General features: G+C 34.7%; 1 protein-coding gene across 1 annotated transcript; it reads right to left on the bottom strand.

Annotated features, from left to right (window-relative positions):
* Nucleotides 1-1,103: 1,103 nt before the first annotated feature.
* LOC116120996 (alcohol dehydrogenase) lies at nucleotides 1,104-14,942 on the bottom strand. The gene is made up of 8 exons (XM_031406965.1): nucleotides 14,520-14,942; nucleotides 14,297-14,432; nucleotides 14,137-14,206; nucleotides 13,756-13,849; nucleotides 10,390-10,603; nucleotides 7,255-7,396; nucleotides 5,087-5,257; nucleotides 1,104-1,596 (listed from the first exon to the last, which is right to left on the bottom strand). The coding sequence occupies exons 1-8, from the start codon at nucleotides 14,794-14,796 to the stop codon at nucleotides 1,405-1,407; spliced, it is 1,296 nt and encodes a 431-aa protein (XP_031262825.1). The 5' UTR covers nucleotides 14,797-14,942; the 3' UTR covers nucleotides 1,104-1,404.
* Nucleotides 14,943-16,697: the final 1,755 nt, after the last annotated feature.

Raw genomic sequence — 16,697 nt, 5'->3', positions numbered from 1 at the left:
GGATTATCTACATGATGGTTTTGGTTAAAGCAATATTTGATTATCTAGAAAAGAAAAACAAACTCAGGACCAGGAGCAGGGTGAATTCAAATACATAATCTGGAAATACATGCACACACACATTGCTCTAGATCAAGTTTGCAACGAAATCATTATTGATTATTGAAGCTGGATCGAGGAATGGCGCGTTTATTACCTAGATCGAGGAATGGAGCTGTCGTCAACGAATGGAGCTGTCACCGTCGATTTCCAGCGAGGAACGGAGCTGTCGTCGTCAATTTTCGGCAAGGGAGGAAGACGTCGTTGTCGATTTCAGAGAGTTCCGTTGTGATTTGGGTGGGATTTCAGAGAGAAATTTTCGTAGAGAACAGAGAAGAAGGTGAGAAATTTTCGCAGAGAACAGAGAATAGGCTGCAAAATTTTCTTAAGAAACTGAGAAAGAGAAGAAGATGAGAACAGAGAAGAAGAAGCTGCAATGCGTATTAGGGATTTAGGGGTTTTAAAATTTCAACCGGTTTATCCGCTGGTCCGACCTATTTGTCTGGTTTTGAAACGGTTTAAAGCGGCCCATTGCATTATAGCGGTTTTGGTTTTGACTCGAACTGAACACGTGACTGGTTCCCGGTCCGGTCCGGTTTTTAAAACAGTGGTAAAAACTTGCCCTTGATGTGTTGTATTCATGGCATGGTATGCATGCAAAACCGACTTGCTAGAAGGCCTCTGATTTGTTCACCGGAGTTGCAAGGGTTCCTTTAATTGCCACTTAACTGTGAAACGTAGCTGATGCTCGCTTGAATTATTTGCAGCATGTTTTAACAGATATTGAAAGACTAATTTATCACTCAACTGTTAAATTAAAAAGATTTTAATTCTAAAAGGTTAGGTAGGTCTATGTAATTTTCCCTTAATCTAATTACCCTAAACATATATATTAAACTCTTAAATCAATAACATTTCTTTATATCGACTTACGACTTACTAACAATTTTTGCTTAAATGTTAAGTATCAACTTAGTTACCATAATTTAATCAATGCCCCAGTACTCAAAGGCACTCGAAATGCCTAATCTAAAATTGGAAAAATATTCTAAAATTACATATAGTTGACAAAATCAAGTCACGATCGCACTGAATATACTAAAATACCACCAACACAAATCAGTTGCAAAAACAATCTGCCGCAAGTTAAATTAATAGGGAGTAATAAAAAGATTAAAAAGAATTGATTTACAAAGATAAAGATGGTTGTTATCTAATCAGAAAAGCTGCACATTAGGGGCAAACCAGAACACTGGTGATGAGGAATACCTGAAATACTTTTTTAAGAAATAACCAACAAAACATGAACACAAGACCTATTCAAACAAATACCTTGTACTGGATTAATGAAGAGGTGCTTTTAGTCTACATTATCTCGACTACACCGCGACTGATAATGCTTCCCTTGTTGAGGTCTTCGAAGGCTGTGCCAACCTCCTCGAATTTGTATTTTCTTGAAACGGCATCTTTTAGATTGAAAACACCTGTTTCAGCAAGTTTAACCAATTTGGGAAGGTCTTGTCTAGCCCTGCCCCCGTAGGAACCGATCACCTTTATCTGCTCCAAGGGAATATTGCATTAAGATCAGTAATAAATCGTTATGGAACATATTGCCACTCAATTTATGCTTGGAAATGATCAAAAGTATATGATTGTAATAATATGAAATGAACCAGACAAAACACCAAGTATATGATAACAACCAGAAAACACACCAAGTATATGATTGCAATAACGTGAATTGAACCTGTCAAAGCAAAGGTAATGTGAAATTAACAAACAAGATCAACTCGAGATCAAACTAAGCTGATGCCTAAGTTTGATAAAGCCTAAGTTTGTCTGAGCGCCGTCACCAACTTAAAAATGCAAGTGAGAAGACCCAGAGAGCCTATTCATTTTATGAAATCATCTAAAATACAACAAAGAATTAAAAAAAAAAAAAAAAAAATGGAAGCTTCTGGAAAGAATAAAGCAAGAGGGGAAAAAAGACAAAAAGGAAGAGGAAGGCAGGCATGCCATCAATTCTGCAGCAAAGGCAATTCAATCCATGCTAATGAATTGAAGAACAAAATAATGTCCTTTTTTGGCCAATTACCAAGCTATATGCGAAAGAGTTGATCTGAGTTTGTGATATCATCTCACTCTTGCTGCAACACAAGCCTGGCCTTTGTAATCACCATATATATTTTTTTTTTCATAAATAATCACCCTCTATCCCAAGAAATTCCAACTTGTTAATTTCTTCCAACTGTTATATCAGTAGTTACCATGGATTATAATACCTGTTCTCTCCCAACTAGTCACGATGATAGTTTGAAGTCCAATCTAGCCCTCTAACGCTCTAGAGAGTTTAGGTCGAGAGGATTCTCAAACTCCCTCATTTGTCCCTATTTAATTTTCCATACAATTCTAGCCCTCATACTACCACAATAAGAGACAAATACAAAGTCACCCTTCACTTATTCATCAACCATATTCACCAATTTGGAACACCCAAAGGCCAACGACTGAATTTCATTTGGGTAAACGTCAGACCCCTAGGCATAATGGCAGCCTGAAAAAAAGGCAGGCATGTGTGGGTGCCTTAAATCATGCCACCTTGAAAGTGTGACACGTAGCTTATATATCAAGAGAACCCACGAGATTATTTTAAATAAGAGAAATCAAGGGAGTTTGAGAATCCTCTTGGCTTAAAATCCTTGGTTTTGGTTTAGTCTTAGCACAACCCCAACCAGTTTGGGGAATGCGGTGTAATCAATCACAGACCTACACTAGACATAGATCATTGGAGTTGAGGTCTTAAGCTAGGTGAATGACCTTCATACAACAATTAGCCCCCTATAGACTCCTTTGGCTAGTCAAGGGGACCACACCCGTTAACAAGAATTTAATGTCATCACCTTTAAAATATACAGTACAAAATTATGCACAAATGTACCTGAGAAATGAAACTAAGACATCATAGTAAAAACCGCCAAAGAGAAAAAAAATAATTCCAACATAAAAGGAGGTAAATCATGCATGCAAGGGGATACAGAAAAAATAGAGTAAGAACCCTAAAAGAGAATTCTCAAAAGAATATCCCGGGAAAAGAGTGAATATAGGAAAGAATGTAAGAAGAAAGATAGTAGCTGACATATTGTGGTCTAGAGGAGAAAAGAATAATTGTAAAGGGAGATTCTTCCCAGATCCACATAGCAAATTGGCTTCTAAAATATTGCAATCAAGGTTTCATTTGCATCATCTCTGAAGACTCGATATAGGAAAAAGAACAAGAGGGGAGTTGGACACTTTTATATTATTGATTGACCATATAAAGTACATAGACATTAAAAAAATTAAAGAAATCAGATGTAGAATAGATAATACAAAATGTTGACCAAGGAGTTGTGACACAGAAACCAGTAACTTAACGTGTAGTTAGTTTGGAGGGAGCTAATAACAGATAAAATGTCTAAGAGAAGTTATGATGGGGTAGAACCTATGGAAGTTACAATTGGCTCAGAGTATGAAAATGTTCAGGATAAAGTACCAGCATTGTAGCAGCTCTAAAAGCTATGAAACTTTGAGGATATAAATTTGTTAAAGGACCACGGTTTCTTAAATGTTTCTTCAAAGGTAGATTTGTTTTCCAAAATGCACAAAGTTACGTATCGAGTATTCCAACAAACAGGTGAATATCTAGGAGAGGTCAATGGATTTTTGGGTATTAAAAGATTGAGGTATGTGTTTTCAACAACTACAATCATATTAAGGTATGTGCTTATCATTAACTACTATCATCAAGTACAGAGCCCAACTTAAAACTTGAACACCAAGGATAGGTTGAGGTAATTTTGTTTCACAAATATATAGATCAATAAAGAAGTACTACAATCATCAAATTCTGAGGTATGTGCTTTTCATTGCGATAGAGAAGAAAAATATTCAGGTTGGTAGTTTTTGTAAATTGTAGTGTAACGTCTTTTTCAAAGTATAAATATATTAGACTTACCTTCACATCATAGTTATAGAATTAAGCCCTATTATCGAAATTTTAACAATGACAAGTCAGCAATAATGGAAAATAGAAATAAAATTCAAATCTTCCAGTCCTCCAACACACAGATATTTGATCAACTTATTTCATTATTTTGTTTGGATCAATATTCTTATTTTTCATAATATAAAAAACGAAGAAGGATCATTTACAAAAGATAGGTATAACAAGCTATTCTGAAGAACTAGGGACATCAAACAAGTTCTCCACCAGAACATGGTCATCCAAATGATAAGAGAAGTCTCCTTTACATTTTTTATTCTAATTAGCTCTCGAAGTTTAATACTACAAATCTGCATAATCTCATACCAGATAATAAATAAACCAAAATACACATTAACCCAAAACGCCTTCCCAATTCATATATATATGCATACATATACATATATAAAAGCTTTTGAAACAAAGGCCAAGACCCAAAGGAGATGTCAGCAACCAAGAAGTTACTACTGAGAACTGCAACTTAGCTCACAGAACTGCAAGCAGTCCAACCAACATTATACACCAAGGTTTAACAACAGCATAACTACAGAATCATAACAGTCTATAACACATTACAAGGACAACAAGGAGACAGTAGATTTAGTGCAAGCAGTCCAACCAACATTATACACCAAGGTTTAACAACAGCATAACTACAGAATCATAACAGTCTATAACACATTACAAGGACAACAAGGAGACAGTAGATTTAGTTCCTGCAGAAATTAACACCATTTTTTCTTTTTAGATTTTACAAGTTTCACATTTTTTGAATTTCATCTTTGGGTATAAAATTACATTGGCAGATAAAGCTTACCTAAATATCTATTATTTTTCTCCACCTTTCATTTTTCTTATTATACTAACGATGCTAATTTCTTGTACTTGAAAAAGGAAAAAGTAAACCATGAGAATATGTGCATTTGAGAGAAATCAAAATGGTGTTATAAATACAGTTGTTTCTACCAAATTGATTTTTGAAAACTACAAAGTAATTAATGACTCTATGCAGCACAAAATACATACCTTTCTACGAACAAGACGATTTATATCTATCTCCCCAACAGCACCTGATTGTGTAAGTCCAACCATTACAGCTTTCCCTCCATCTTTGACACTCTGCGTGCACTGCAAAAACGTCTGAGGCCTTCCCAAGGCTTCCACAGCAACATCTACACCCAGTCCTCCAGTTATTTCCTGCCAAAAACAATGTTAATAAGAAGCTGATGATAACCTTAAAAAGAAGGTTAAATGAATCAAGAATGTAGTTACCTAGAGGTTTAGTATAAAAAAGGCCCTATACCGAAAATCAATTTACCAGTTTATTCCTCAAGTAGAAACAACCATGCCAAGAATAGTATTTAGGTTATTCAGAATGATTTTTTACCATTCAAAATATGATCCACTAAACGGGTTCATAAAGAAATTGGGGTTTTTCCTTTTTTCTCTTTCTTATTTTGGCATGACTAAAAGAGCATAATTTGCAAACTTTGACACATCAGACGATCAGATATATACATGTTTTAATCAGAAACAGAGAAAACTTGTTTTAACTAAATAAAATCGAAAAAAAAAATTACATGTCATCCAAAAATGCTAAGTGCTGTTTTACAATTTCAAAATTGAGCAGCTCTCAAAATAATTCACAAAATTAGTATCCTCACATATATCAAAAATCAGACACAACGTGTACAATTATAATCCAAACACCTTTGTTTATCAAGGTGGGCATAACATTAACTTAAACCCATTTACTGATTAAGGTGGATAAAGAAGAAACTAAGTATCCTGAGATTCTTTTGACATTGAGGCATAAAAAAAGTTAAAAATCAAACTCTCACTAACAGATTAATCTCTCAAAAAATCTTCAAATCGTTCTTCTTCCATCTAGTTTAATAACCCAAGAAGCAGTGAAAACCACGTAACCTCACAGCATTTAAGCCAAAACTAATAGGAGGTACTTTTAATGAAATTTTTAAACCTTAATGGAGTCTTTAATGATTTTTGGAACTCATTGGACTTTTTTGTCATTCAGTCAAATCTTACAAGTGTCCAAAAATTTACCCACAATTTTTTATATATTTTTAGTTCTTTGGATATATGTTGGTATTTTGGGCTATATCTTGAGATTATCTGAAAAAGGCATATATTAATCTACCACAAAAAACTTCCACTTCTTAGATTATCTTACTTCCAAATCATTATTAATCTTTTTACTTTTGTAGAAGTCCAATATTCCATTTTAGCTAATTGAAAACTTACCAAAAGAACAAGGTTCAGGATTTTTCTTACTTTTTTTTTTTTTTAATCTTTTTGTCTGTCTTACCATATCGAAAAGATGATTGAAGGAACATAGAGAGGAAAAAAAGATATAATGTTGAACAAACATTAATGCAAAGAGTTTAACATTATAATAAAGAGATGACAATTAGAATTTGAAACCTACAACCCCACCCTTGTGAACAGCCAAGTTTAAGCAAAGGACTTATTATGTAAATCCAAATAGTCTAATCACTTATCACATAAATCAAAATACATTCTAACATACTCCATAATGTAAAATATTTAAAAAAATCAAAAAACATTTCAAGATTCAAATAAAATAGCTTTCCATTACATTGGCTTCAATTATCTAGGTGAAAACAACTTGAACTTAAAAGAACAAGACAACAATGGATTCAAACACAAAATTATGATCATCTAAAAGATTATGTTATTAAAAATGCAAAGGTGAAGATAGTAAGAAAACAAAAGTTGAAACAAAAGTAAAGCAAAACTTACAGAACGGAAAAATGAAAACCAAAAAAGAAGCTGGAAAGAGAGAGAGAAGAAAATCAGATACAACCAAGGAAAACAAGCGAAAAAATTGTTGGACCAGAATGACATGATTCAAGTTCGAAAACGGCAAAAGAAATCTATGGTTATGACAACCCTCTCTGGCAAACAAAATGGGAAAAAAAATTACAAATCTAAATTATGCAAGTGAACGAAAATATAGCAGCATAAGTAATTTCATTTAAAAAATAACTAAGTTAGAAAAAGAAAATTAAATAATTTTATTTAGAAGAAAATGAAACTAAATAGCAGTTAGTCCACGGAGAGAGTTGCAGTTCAATAGACAAGATTAAATTAATTATTTGAAGTGGAAGTTCCACATCTTGTTAAAAACCTAAAGAAACGTATTGAGCACATACTCTAATTTTTTCAATAGCATCTTCTTGAATAGCATTCACAGTGTGAGTGGCACCAAAAGTCTTAGCCTTCTGCAGTTTTTCATCATGGATATCCACAGCAATAATATCAGAGGCCCCAAATGCTCTTGCTATCTGCAAACAACTGGAGCATATGATCTAGTCATGATTATGTTGGAGCTGGCCTCACTGAAATGGAGCTTACATCACCCAAAGTAACTCCGAAATTATTTTTTAACAAATTAATTATTTTATTTGTTAGTATATGCAGTCCTCTTCAATCCAATACTACAATATACACAAAACATCAATATATATACTGCAGCCCTATCCAATCCAGTATAATCCCAAATAATTAGTCCAGTCACCAATCTCGTCCTAGCTCCCAAATGCACCCTACTTACATCAAGATGCATTCAGGCTTTAGATTAGAAACCAAAAATCCCCAATACATGCGCCTAAATTAGATGAAAGACCACCCAAACCAAGGACGGTACTGTTAAGGCCTCAAAGGAGCTTTCACTATCTAGTGTAGATAAGAAACCTGATGAAACAATAATTATAATTCAAATTTATTTATCCTATAATTTTGTTAAAATACAACATATAGATCATTAACATGATGTGACCAAAAAAAAAAAATTGTCAATACAGCAGCTACAAATAGGTACAAAGAAATAGGTTGGACATAAATCTACTCAAATATGTCAGGTGGAAAGATATGTGTCTAGTTTTTGTGCTCCCAATCAAACTAAGGATCCTTATGAGGATGTGAAAGTAGATTTATTTCATTATTCCAAAAATTAAAATTTATGGAAGCACAATAAACATTGATGGCCCATGTTATCATCTGTGTTGCTTCCAGCAATGAAGATATCATTACCTCAACTCCAAATCCAACTCCTATGCACTAGAAGTCCAAAATTTGTCAGTTATTACTACTACACTTGGAGCTTCATTTCATTGACAGTGGGAGAACAATGCAACCACCATTACATGGCTGAATAGATTAGTCTTCCTTGGAAGGAAAATGATGAAAGAGACTAATTAGCCTCTTTTTCCATCAGTTCCAGCCATAAAGGATAATGATTTGATAGCACCAACCAGCAAAGTCCAGTATGCATCTTCAAGAACCCTGTCTTCATGCAGATATCACTTAAACACCTTATATTGTGCAGATAGCACCTTTCATATTGCAACAAGACTTTTGCTTGCCAATGGATTTGTTTAGTAGCAAAATCAACAAAGCACATGAATGGTTCCAGTATACCTCCTATTTAGGCATGGCTTGATCTTTTTGTTAGGTTTCTCTCAGGGCCCATCATAAGTACTCTTCTGGCACCCCCATTCTTCCCTCCAAAGATAGTTGCAACCCACCCTGTCAGGCCAAAGCCCTATTGCATAAAATTGCTAAATCCTAACCTTTTAATATTTCTATTAACTTGCTAAAAGAACCCTGAAATTGATCTCTCCATATTTACTCAACTGAGTTGCATAATATAAAACTGGTAACCGAGTTAAGGTTTTCTCTAATATCATAGATGAGCTTATTTAACCCTAAAAACCATTTAATATAGGACCAAACTTTAAAAATATTAATAGAATTAAACCCATTCAACATATTTTCAAATGAATGAAAAAACATCAGTCTAGTCTTACAATTGCTTTTCAAAAAATTACCCTTGCAACTTCCCATGTATCCTGAGGGTTGAATTGGCCAGTTTTCCTATGCTAACCTTGCTTTTATTGCATGTGACTTTCGCACAACTAATCCCTGCAAATAACATTTTAGTTACCCAAAATGATTTCATCATTATCTCTTCTGCATACTAACTCTTGAAGTTTCAAATTTAAACTTAGACCTCCAACATCCCTAACATCGTTCATGAGTTCTTTATTAAGAAGTTTCTATTTTTAAGGCTCTAATTAGCGAATAAGAGGGAGAATGGTGGATCAACATAGGTCCATATTGGCATTTATTAAAAATTCAAGACTTTTTTATCAGGCCACAAATATCAGAATGTCAGATTTTCACGAACAGCTCTTCTTTACACGTGTATCTCTTGGCTTCTAAATGTGGGACACATGATTTTTCCTTTTACCATTCATTAACAACAAGAAAACAAACTCATTTGTTCTGTAATCTAATTCTACTTAAACTTAATAAAATTGCAATTCTTCATACTGGATAGAAAATGAACTATTATCATAATACTGCATCCTGACAAATACTCCCTCTAGAATCATGAAAATTCCCTTACTGCATCCAAGGTTTTAAAAAGTTATTACAAGAACCACGTCCTCACTGATGATACTTTTGGAAAACCCTAAACTCACTTTCGGAAGATGCATAACCCTCAAAGCTTTAAAGGCTAAACTGCCTTCTGCATCTCACTAAAGTTAATTGAAAGCTTCTGTTATCCCCTTGGTTTATATCAACTCAACAAGCAGTCACCTCATGCTCCTGTTCTTTTAGTTGGATAGAATTGGCTAGTCTCAAGCTAGTTCTTATAGGTAATATGTTTCAACTTAAACAGAAAAGATAATTAGTCATAAAAAATATGGGAATGGAAGGAAGGATTATATAACTCTTTGCAGAAATCCAAAGAGCAGTTTGACAATAAACTGTCGATTTACTTTCCAGGAATTGAAAACCTAAAAAAAAAAAAAAAAAAAAAAAAAAAGAGGAATAGAGGTGGAAGTGATCAAGGAAGGACTCATTAATCTTACATTCTGTTTGATGCATAGCAAATCTGGGGTAATGTGATAATACACTTTTGTAAGTCATGACCAACTTTTCGTCTCTAACAATTTCAACTATTGTTTGTCTTTGGATTGACTTACTCTATGTGATATGTTTAGATTTAATGAAACTGTATACTTGAATCAAAATTATTTTGCTTGGAAAAAAAAATGTTTTTCACAATCATCCAGTTTCAACTATTGTTTGTCTTTGGATAGACTTACTCTATGTGATATGTTTAGATTTAATGAAACTGTGTACTTGAATCAAAATTATTTTGCTTGGAAAAAAAATGTTTTTCACAATCATCCAGTGTCATATAGAACGATAGACAAAACTGACAAACAGATTATAGGAGCTAAGTTTGTGTCATAACAAAAAATATTATTCCTTACCTTGAGCCAACTCCACCAATTCCAATCACAGCCACAGAGTCACCAGGACGAACCTCAGCTGCATGAGCCATAGCACCATAAGCTGTGAACACAGCACATCCTAAAATTGCAGATTCTGTGTACGGTAATGATTCCGGCAAAACAGTTAACGCATGTGCTGGCACAACACAGTATTCAGCAATGCCTCCCATACTATACATGAATACTGGTTTTCCTACATGATGAAGCATATCTTTTAGTAATTAAAAAAAAAAAAAGAGGTAAATAATCACCGTCAAAGTTATCATGAAAGGTAAAAATAAGAAACAACAAAGCATTCGACTGAGGAAGAAGTCCTTGTGCTAGCAACAATTACTAATCACATACCAATCAACCATAGACCAATTTTTCAGGGAATATTTACAGCCATCTTGTCAAAGGCACATTGCCTCAAACAAGACCAGAGGTATTCCTACTTGCAAAGTGGATTCTCACCAAATGCCTAAAACCCTATTCAACCACTGAATTTTAACAAGAAACTTTCATCATAGTATTGATATGTTTACAAGTCCTAAAACACTTGTAAACATGAGTAGACAAGGAATTGTAAGTCCTAAAACACTTGCTAATTCAGTTGAATTGAAGAATTTCACTTTAAGTCCTAAAACACTTGGATTGTGGAATGTGGAAAGCAATGAAGGAAATTCGGCCCAAGCAAGTTCCAAGGAGGGAGAGAGCCCAAGCATTTCAGCCCAAACCATTCCAAGTCCAAGCCCAACAAGGGAAGCTCAAGTCCACCAAGAAAGAAGTCCAAGTGTTGAAAAGGTCCAATCCGGCCCAAGTCTCATTCCAAAGGAAAAGATCCACATGAACCCTTATTGGATCCATTTGCATGATTCTCAAGGCCCAAATTCTTACACCCTTATTAGTAGACTTAATTAGGATCATTGATCAAGTTTTGATCTAATGAAATAAGCTTATTTCAACTAATGGGATGGTTAAAGACATGGATCCTTGAATTAGGGAATCATATCTCTTTTGCATTAAATAGGCATGGCCTTGCTTTTTGAATGAATGACTTGTAATATTAGTTAAGTTTATTTCATTTTAATGTATTTGTCAATTACTTGTTTATCCTTGTATTTGCCTATATAAGAGCAACTATTTCATTGTAACAATTAGTTTATGAAATATATGAAATTTGGTTTATCCATTTGAGAGAACTTGTGTGTTCTTGAGAATGCATTATTTATCCAAGTCTTGACAAGAGGATTTGGTGGTGAATCAATTCAAGTTGGTGGAGTAATCCTTTAAGCTTGAAGTGTTTCTACTTGTCTTGGTCTGGATTTGCAAGTAAGTGTGCTTTAGTTCATGTTTCCAATTTGGCCGAATTTCTACTTGATTTTTGGAGTGTGTTGTGTTGATGAATTGGTTGGAAATGGATCAAGTATTACATTGCGGAAATAGAGATTTGTGTAGAAGCAAATGTATAGCAGTCCACATGAATTACAGTACCACTAAAGGATTATGAACCATAACAACATTTTTGAAACAAAACTACTTGATTGTATAAAAGGATTGTATGTCATGAGAACAAACACAAACAAACATTCAAAATAAAGATGATATGTAAACAAGTTGTAGGGATCACACACATACCAAGGGACATATGGCTACCAAGTAGAAAGCATCTATGGAGGTAAGCATATAGCTCTTTCAGTATTTCCAAAAGCTTGAAAGCAATATCAATTATCACTTTTTTTGTCTATCTTGTTGATGGGAACACCACCCAAGATGCTTAGGGAGACACTTAATGGAAGATGATAAGTAGGGTCGCACACACGCATACGTATATGCATAGATATACACTTACAAAGCAAGTAGCTAATGCATCTGTGTCCATTTGAACTCTTGAGCAGCTCCAAAATTTGAGAAAGGGAGATCTTTATCCCCTTTTTGTTTATCTAGCGACGAAAGTACTATGATGATTGGGAAAATGTCAAATGGCCGAGGAATGGTGTACTTTCTAAAAGAAGAGAGCTTTTGTTTTCTTCACCTGTGTTTATGCAATGTCAAGTTTCAGAGTGAATTTAAGTGAAAGAAAGATGGTTCAGAGTCAATTTAAGTGAAAGAAATATGGTTCATATGACTAAGGTTGAGGAAATGGAGATGTTAGCTAAAATTTTTGGTTGCAAGGTAGGTATCATAAGATGTCTTAGGTTTTCCTCAATAATCTTCTTCAGAGTCACAAATTTAAATCAGAGGTTCTCATGGCTTTTTCATATCCAAATTCATGCATTGTATTACACATATTTAGTAGTAAGAATTAACTTTCAACCAAAATCTACCGTATTTATAAAGAGATTATAAAATCAGTATCAGTTGAGAATAACAGGTTAAAAGAAAAAAGGTATGAAGTGATCAAATCAAAAATAGGAAAATAAAAAGTAACTCACGTTATTAAAATGGAGAATTGTAAGCGTCAATTTTGAGTTTAGAATAGCAAAATATTATTTTAAGAATTTTTTTTTTTAATTGGGTTTTAAAAGATGTTATCATAAAGGACTTATTAATTGTAATTAAATTGAAATTTAAAAGATGTTATCATAGAGGACTTATTTATCTAAAAGTTTGATATTTTGAATAGTAAACAATTATTTTAAGATTATTTGTTTCCCAGAGATAAAAATAATATCATGTCAAATAACATTCAAAATTCTAATTTGCTTCAATTTCCAATAGAGTAGGTTGCTGCAAAAGGAAATTATTTAAGGAAAAAAAAAAAACCTTCAAATGAACATCCAAATATATCGATTGAATTTTAAACTTAAATGGGAAATTAAAATAAGTATTTACTTTAATTAAATAAAATAAATATATAATGATATGTTATTTGAGGCCAAATTACTTAGTGGCGCTCTAAGGCAGAAACTGCTTCAAATTGTCACAGGCTGAAGCCGACTCTGACACTATACTTCATTCTTCTATGGGTTTTAATATCATGGAGAGAGCAAAGGGACAGATAGAAAAAACAAATCTTGCAAAACAGAATGATATACAGGGAGCCCATTAAGTGTTTTAGAAATAGAGGTTTCAACATGGATAGTTATAATGAAATGATTTACATAGCAATAACATGCAAGCTTTTAAATAAAAATGTATAGCAGCTTTGAAATTCAACAAGTTTCTTTTAATAAACAGTTGAATTCACTTATAATGGTGATGGTCCACACCCTCAATTTTCCAACAGATTAACATGACAATAGGAGAAATGTCTACAAATAGTGGTACTCAAGACTAACAACATCAAAGAGTTTTGCAAGTTTTACCAGAACCAAAATATAAATTATATGAACCAAACAGAAAGTTACAGCAAAGAATATTTACCACCATATTTTAGGAAAAGCCGAGTTTCACCATCATAAAGAGTTCCTTTTGCCCGGTTATAAGCAAAAAAATCTTCACATAAATCATCATGGCCCTGTCATAAAAGAAAGAAACCAATGCCATCAACAATCACATTCGCTACATATAATTCCTCGACAAAGATGTTATCATTTACAGCATTCCTTAAAGTAGTAGTAGGAGCCTAAATTTATGAAGGACATGTCAGCTGCCTAGTCAGCAAAGTCACACAAAAAGAATTACTACGATCATTAATAATTAAGAATGATTTTCTCTCTAATTTTCTTATCAGACTTCTTCTGTAAAGATTTTCTCTCATTTTCTCACCATCCAAACAGTCCAAATTCATGAATCAATAACCACCTTAGAACAGTAGACACAGTTGCCACAAGGCATGATGAACGATCCAACAACACGAGATCCAACTGGCAACCTGAAGACAAAAACCTAAAATTTAAACATTTTCAAAAACCAAAAACGAGATAAAAATCGATTCGATTGCTGTAGAATAAAAGTAGAAAACCTTTGAGTGGTTTTGGAGTCAGTGAGGGGCCCATGTTCAACAACTTCCCCAGTTATTTCATGCCCCAAAACACAAGGACAAGGGAAGGGAATTTCACCTTTCATAACATGAAGATCCGAATGGCACACTCCACAAGCTTCACAAATTAAACCAAATAATCGCATCAATTAATGTCAATTCAACACAAATTCGTAGTTAATTTTTATGAGAAACGAGAAATTACCTTTGGTTTTGATGAGAATTTCACCGGCTTTGGGGCGAGGCAGGTGGAATTCTTCGATCGTTAGAGGCTTATTCGGTTCCCAAAAGACGGCTCCACGCATGTAACCGCCTGAACTCACGTGATACGAAGCGGATGATGAGTGATTGGTCACGTGATCGGAGGCATTGTTGAGTTGACTATTGTTTCGGTTTAGTAAGGAAGAAGATGATGATAAAATTGGGGAATTGGTTATGGAGGAGAGGAGGCTGTGCTTCTTGGAGATGGCGGAGCGAATCATTTGGGAAGATCGAAATCAATGAGAGAGAAGTGGCGTTGGTGTGATCGTTTATGATTATCCACTGGTATAATGCTCACTGGATGAGTGACGAGGCTTTGACTCGGATCTTCTGCTTCGATCCACGTCATCGTTCCATCTCTTCCATTTCAAAATGGGTTAAATTACATTTACCTCCTCAGTTTACTTCTCTCGAGTTTGGAAAAGGGTATATTATGTATTTATCTTGGTTAGCCAGTTCTTTTAGGATTTCTTTGGTATTTTTTGAAGAGGATTTGATTTGAATATTTACCTCAAAACATTATTTTGAACGGCCAATACTCAGTGAACGAGTGACGAGGCAGCTTTTGACTCAGGGATCTTCTTCTTCCTGCCACGTCGTCGTCTTCATGTGTACCTCCTCTGCTTGACAACGCGTTTTAGCAATTCTCTTTAGTTGGAAAATGTAATTATCTTAATGTCTGGCTGAGTTAATCCGAATACAATTTCTTGTTTTTGAATAGGATTATATTATGTTGATATAGCTATATGCACCAACTAGAGAATTTCGATCAACACTGATGGGATCAGAATGGATGTGCGCGTGATTACGAGTAATCAACGATAGACAAATACTGAGTGCAATAAAATAAATGACAATGAGAATTTTTAAGTGGTTCCGTGAGGTAAACTCTTGAGCCTACGTCCACCATTTTTTTATTTTATTTGTTATGAGAGCTTACAATGAGAATTTTGTGTGAAAATTGTAACCCCTTTTTCATCATTTAAGGGGGGTTTATATACAAGATTTGTACAGGGAAAAAGTGAAAATAAAGGGATTACAATTGATCTAAACTGCAATTCCAATATTCTCGTGATTAGGCGATGTGATTGCGTAGAGATTGATGTTGATCTAGTCATTCTCGCAATATCTGGGAATTAATTGAATGATCATTCGGGTTGTTCGCGACTAGCTTATGCTGGGTCGAGCTATGTGTTAACGAGCTTATGTTGGGTCAAACAATCAATGGAGTTGGACTGATACTGGGTTGGGTTATATCCTCGCAGTAGCTCGAGTTTGATGAAAAAATCACACACAACATCTGCCCCCTAGTGTTCAATGCTCATTTCGAGCTTCGAAGACTATTGTTCAATTTGATGCTAAGCTCAACATCACCAACAGGTCTCCGGATGTAGGTTCAATCGAGCTTCTAGGGTCGACCTCATGTTTGGACTTGTTTACTTCTCGCGATACCTACCAAACTTAGAACATGAAAAGTTAAGGCAAATACATAATTTCCAAGCGATCATGTCGCATTAAATGTGGCAGCCTTTGTTAGTCATGTTTCGTCGCACGTGGGAGACTACAATTGTGCACGTACGAAGTTAAGGAGATGTACGACAACGGTTGTCAGTGTAACAGTTTGACGGTTCGTCGCCCTTTGCAGATGGATGACACGTGGCCACGTTTAAGGGCCGAGATTGCTCGACGAATGAAGGGTCAAGATTCACTATAAATCGATGGCTACAATTAAACCCCGCCCTTTCGTCTTCCATGCAAACCACTATAAAAGGTGGCAAAATCGTCAAAATGCTCACTCAATCCACAAAAGTTCTCTGATGTCTTTGTCCACTTTGCTGTTGTTTCGTCATCGTCATGGTGCTCTTTCCGGTGAGTTTCTACACTTCTTTCATTCCGATAAAGTTCTTTTCCCTTTCTTTACTCATTTTTCTAGTTTTTGCGTTAAAGGGTGGCTACTACCGTGGCCACATTAGATGTTCTAGGGCTTTAGTAGGGTTTTTGAATATGTTTCCGGCGGTCTTGGGTTTAAGGAGGGTTTAATGCGGTGGCCGCCAGAACCTGGGGTAGGTCGCATGCATTCGTTGCATGGCGCGAGCTATCTTGGGTGCCTGAATTGAAAGCA

This window comes from Pistacia vera, unplaced genomic scaffold (genome assembly GCF_008641045.1).
Source record: "Pistacia vera cultivar Batoury unplaced genomic scaffold, PisVer_v2 Contig954, whole genome shotgun sequence".
NCBI lineage: Eukaryota > Viridiplantae > Streptophyta > Magnoliopsida > Sapindales > Anacardiaceae > Pistacia > Pistacia vera.
This window is presented reverse-complemented; position numbering and strand designations above follow the sequence as displayed.

Coding starts and splice junctions, on each gene's coding strand:
- LOC116120996 (XM_031406965.1), bottom strand. CDS start 14,796: ATGATTCGCTCCGCCATCTCCAAGAAGCACAGCCTCCTCTCCTCCATA. Junction 13,850..14,136: donor ACTGTGTCTACTGTTCTAAG/GTGGTTATTGAT, acceptor CTTTTATGACAG/GGCCATGATGATTTATGTGA. Junction 10,604..13,755: donor GCTTTTCCTAAAATATGGTG/GTAAATATTCTT, acceptor TTCATCATGTAG/GAAAACCAGTATTCATGTAT.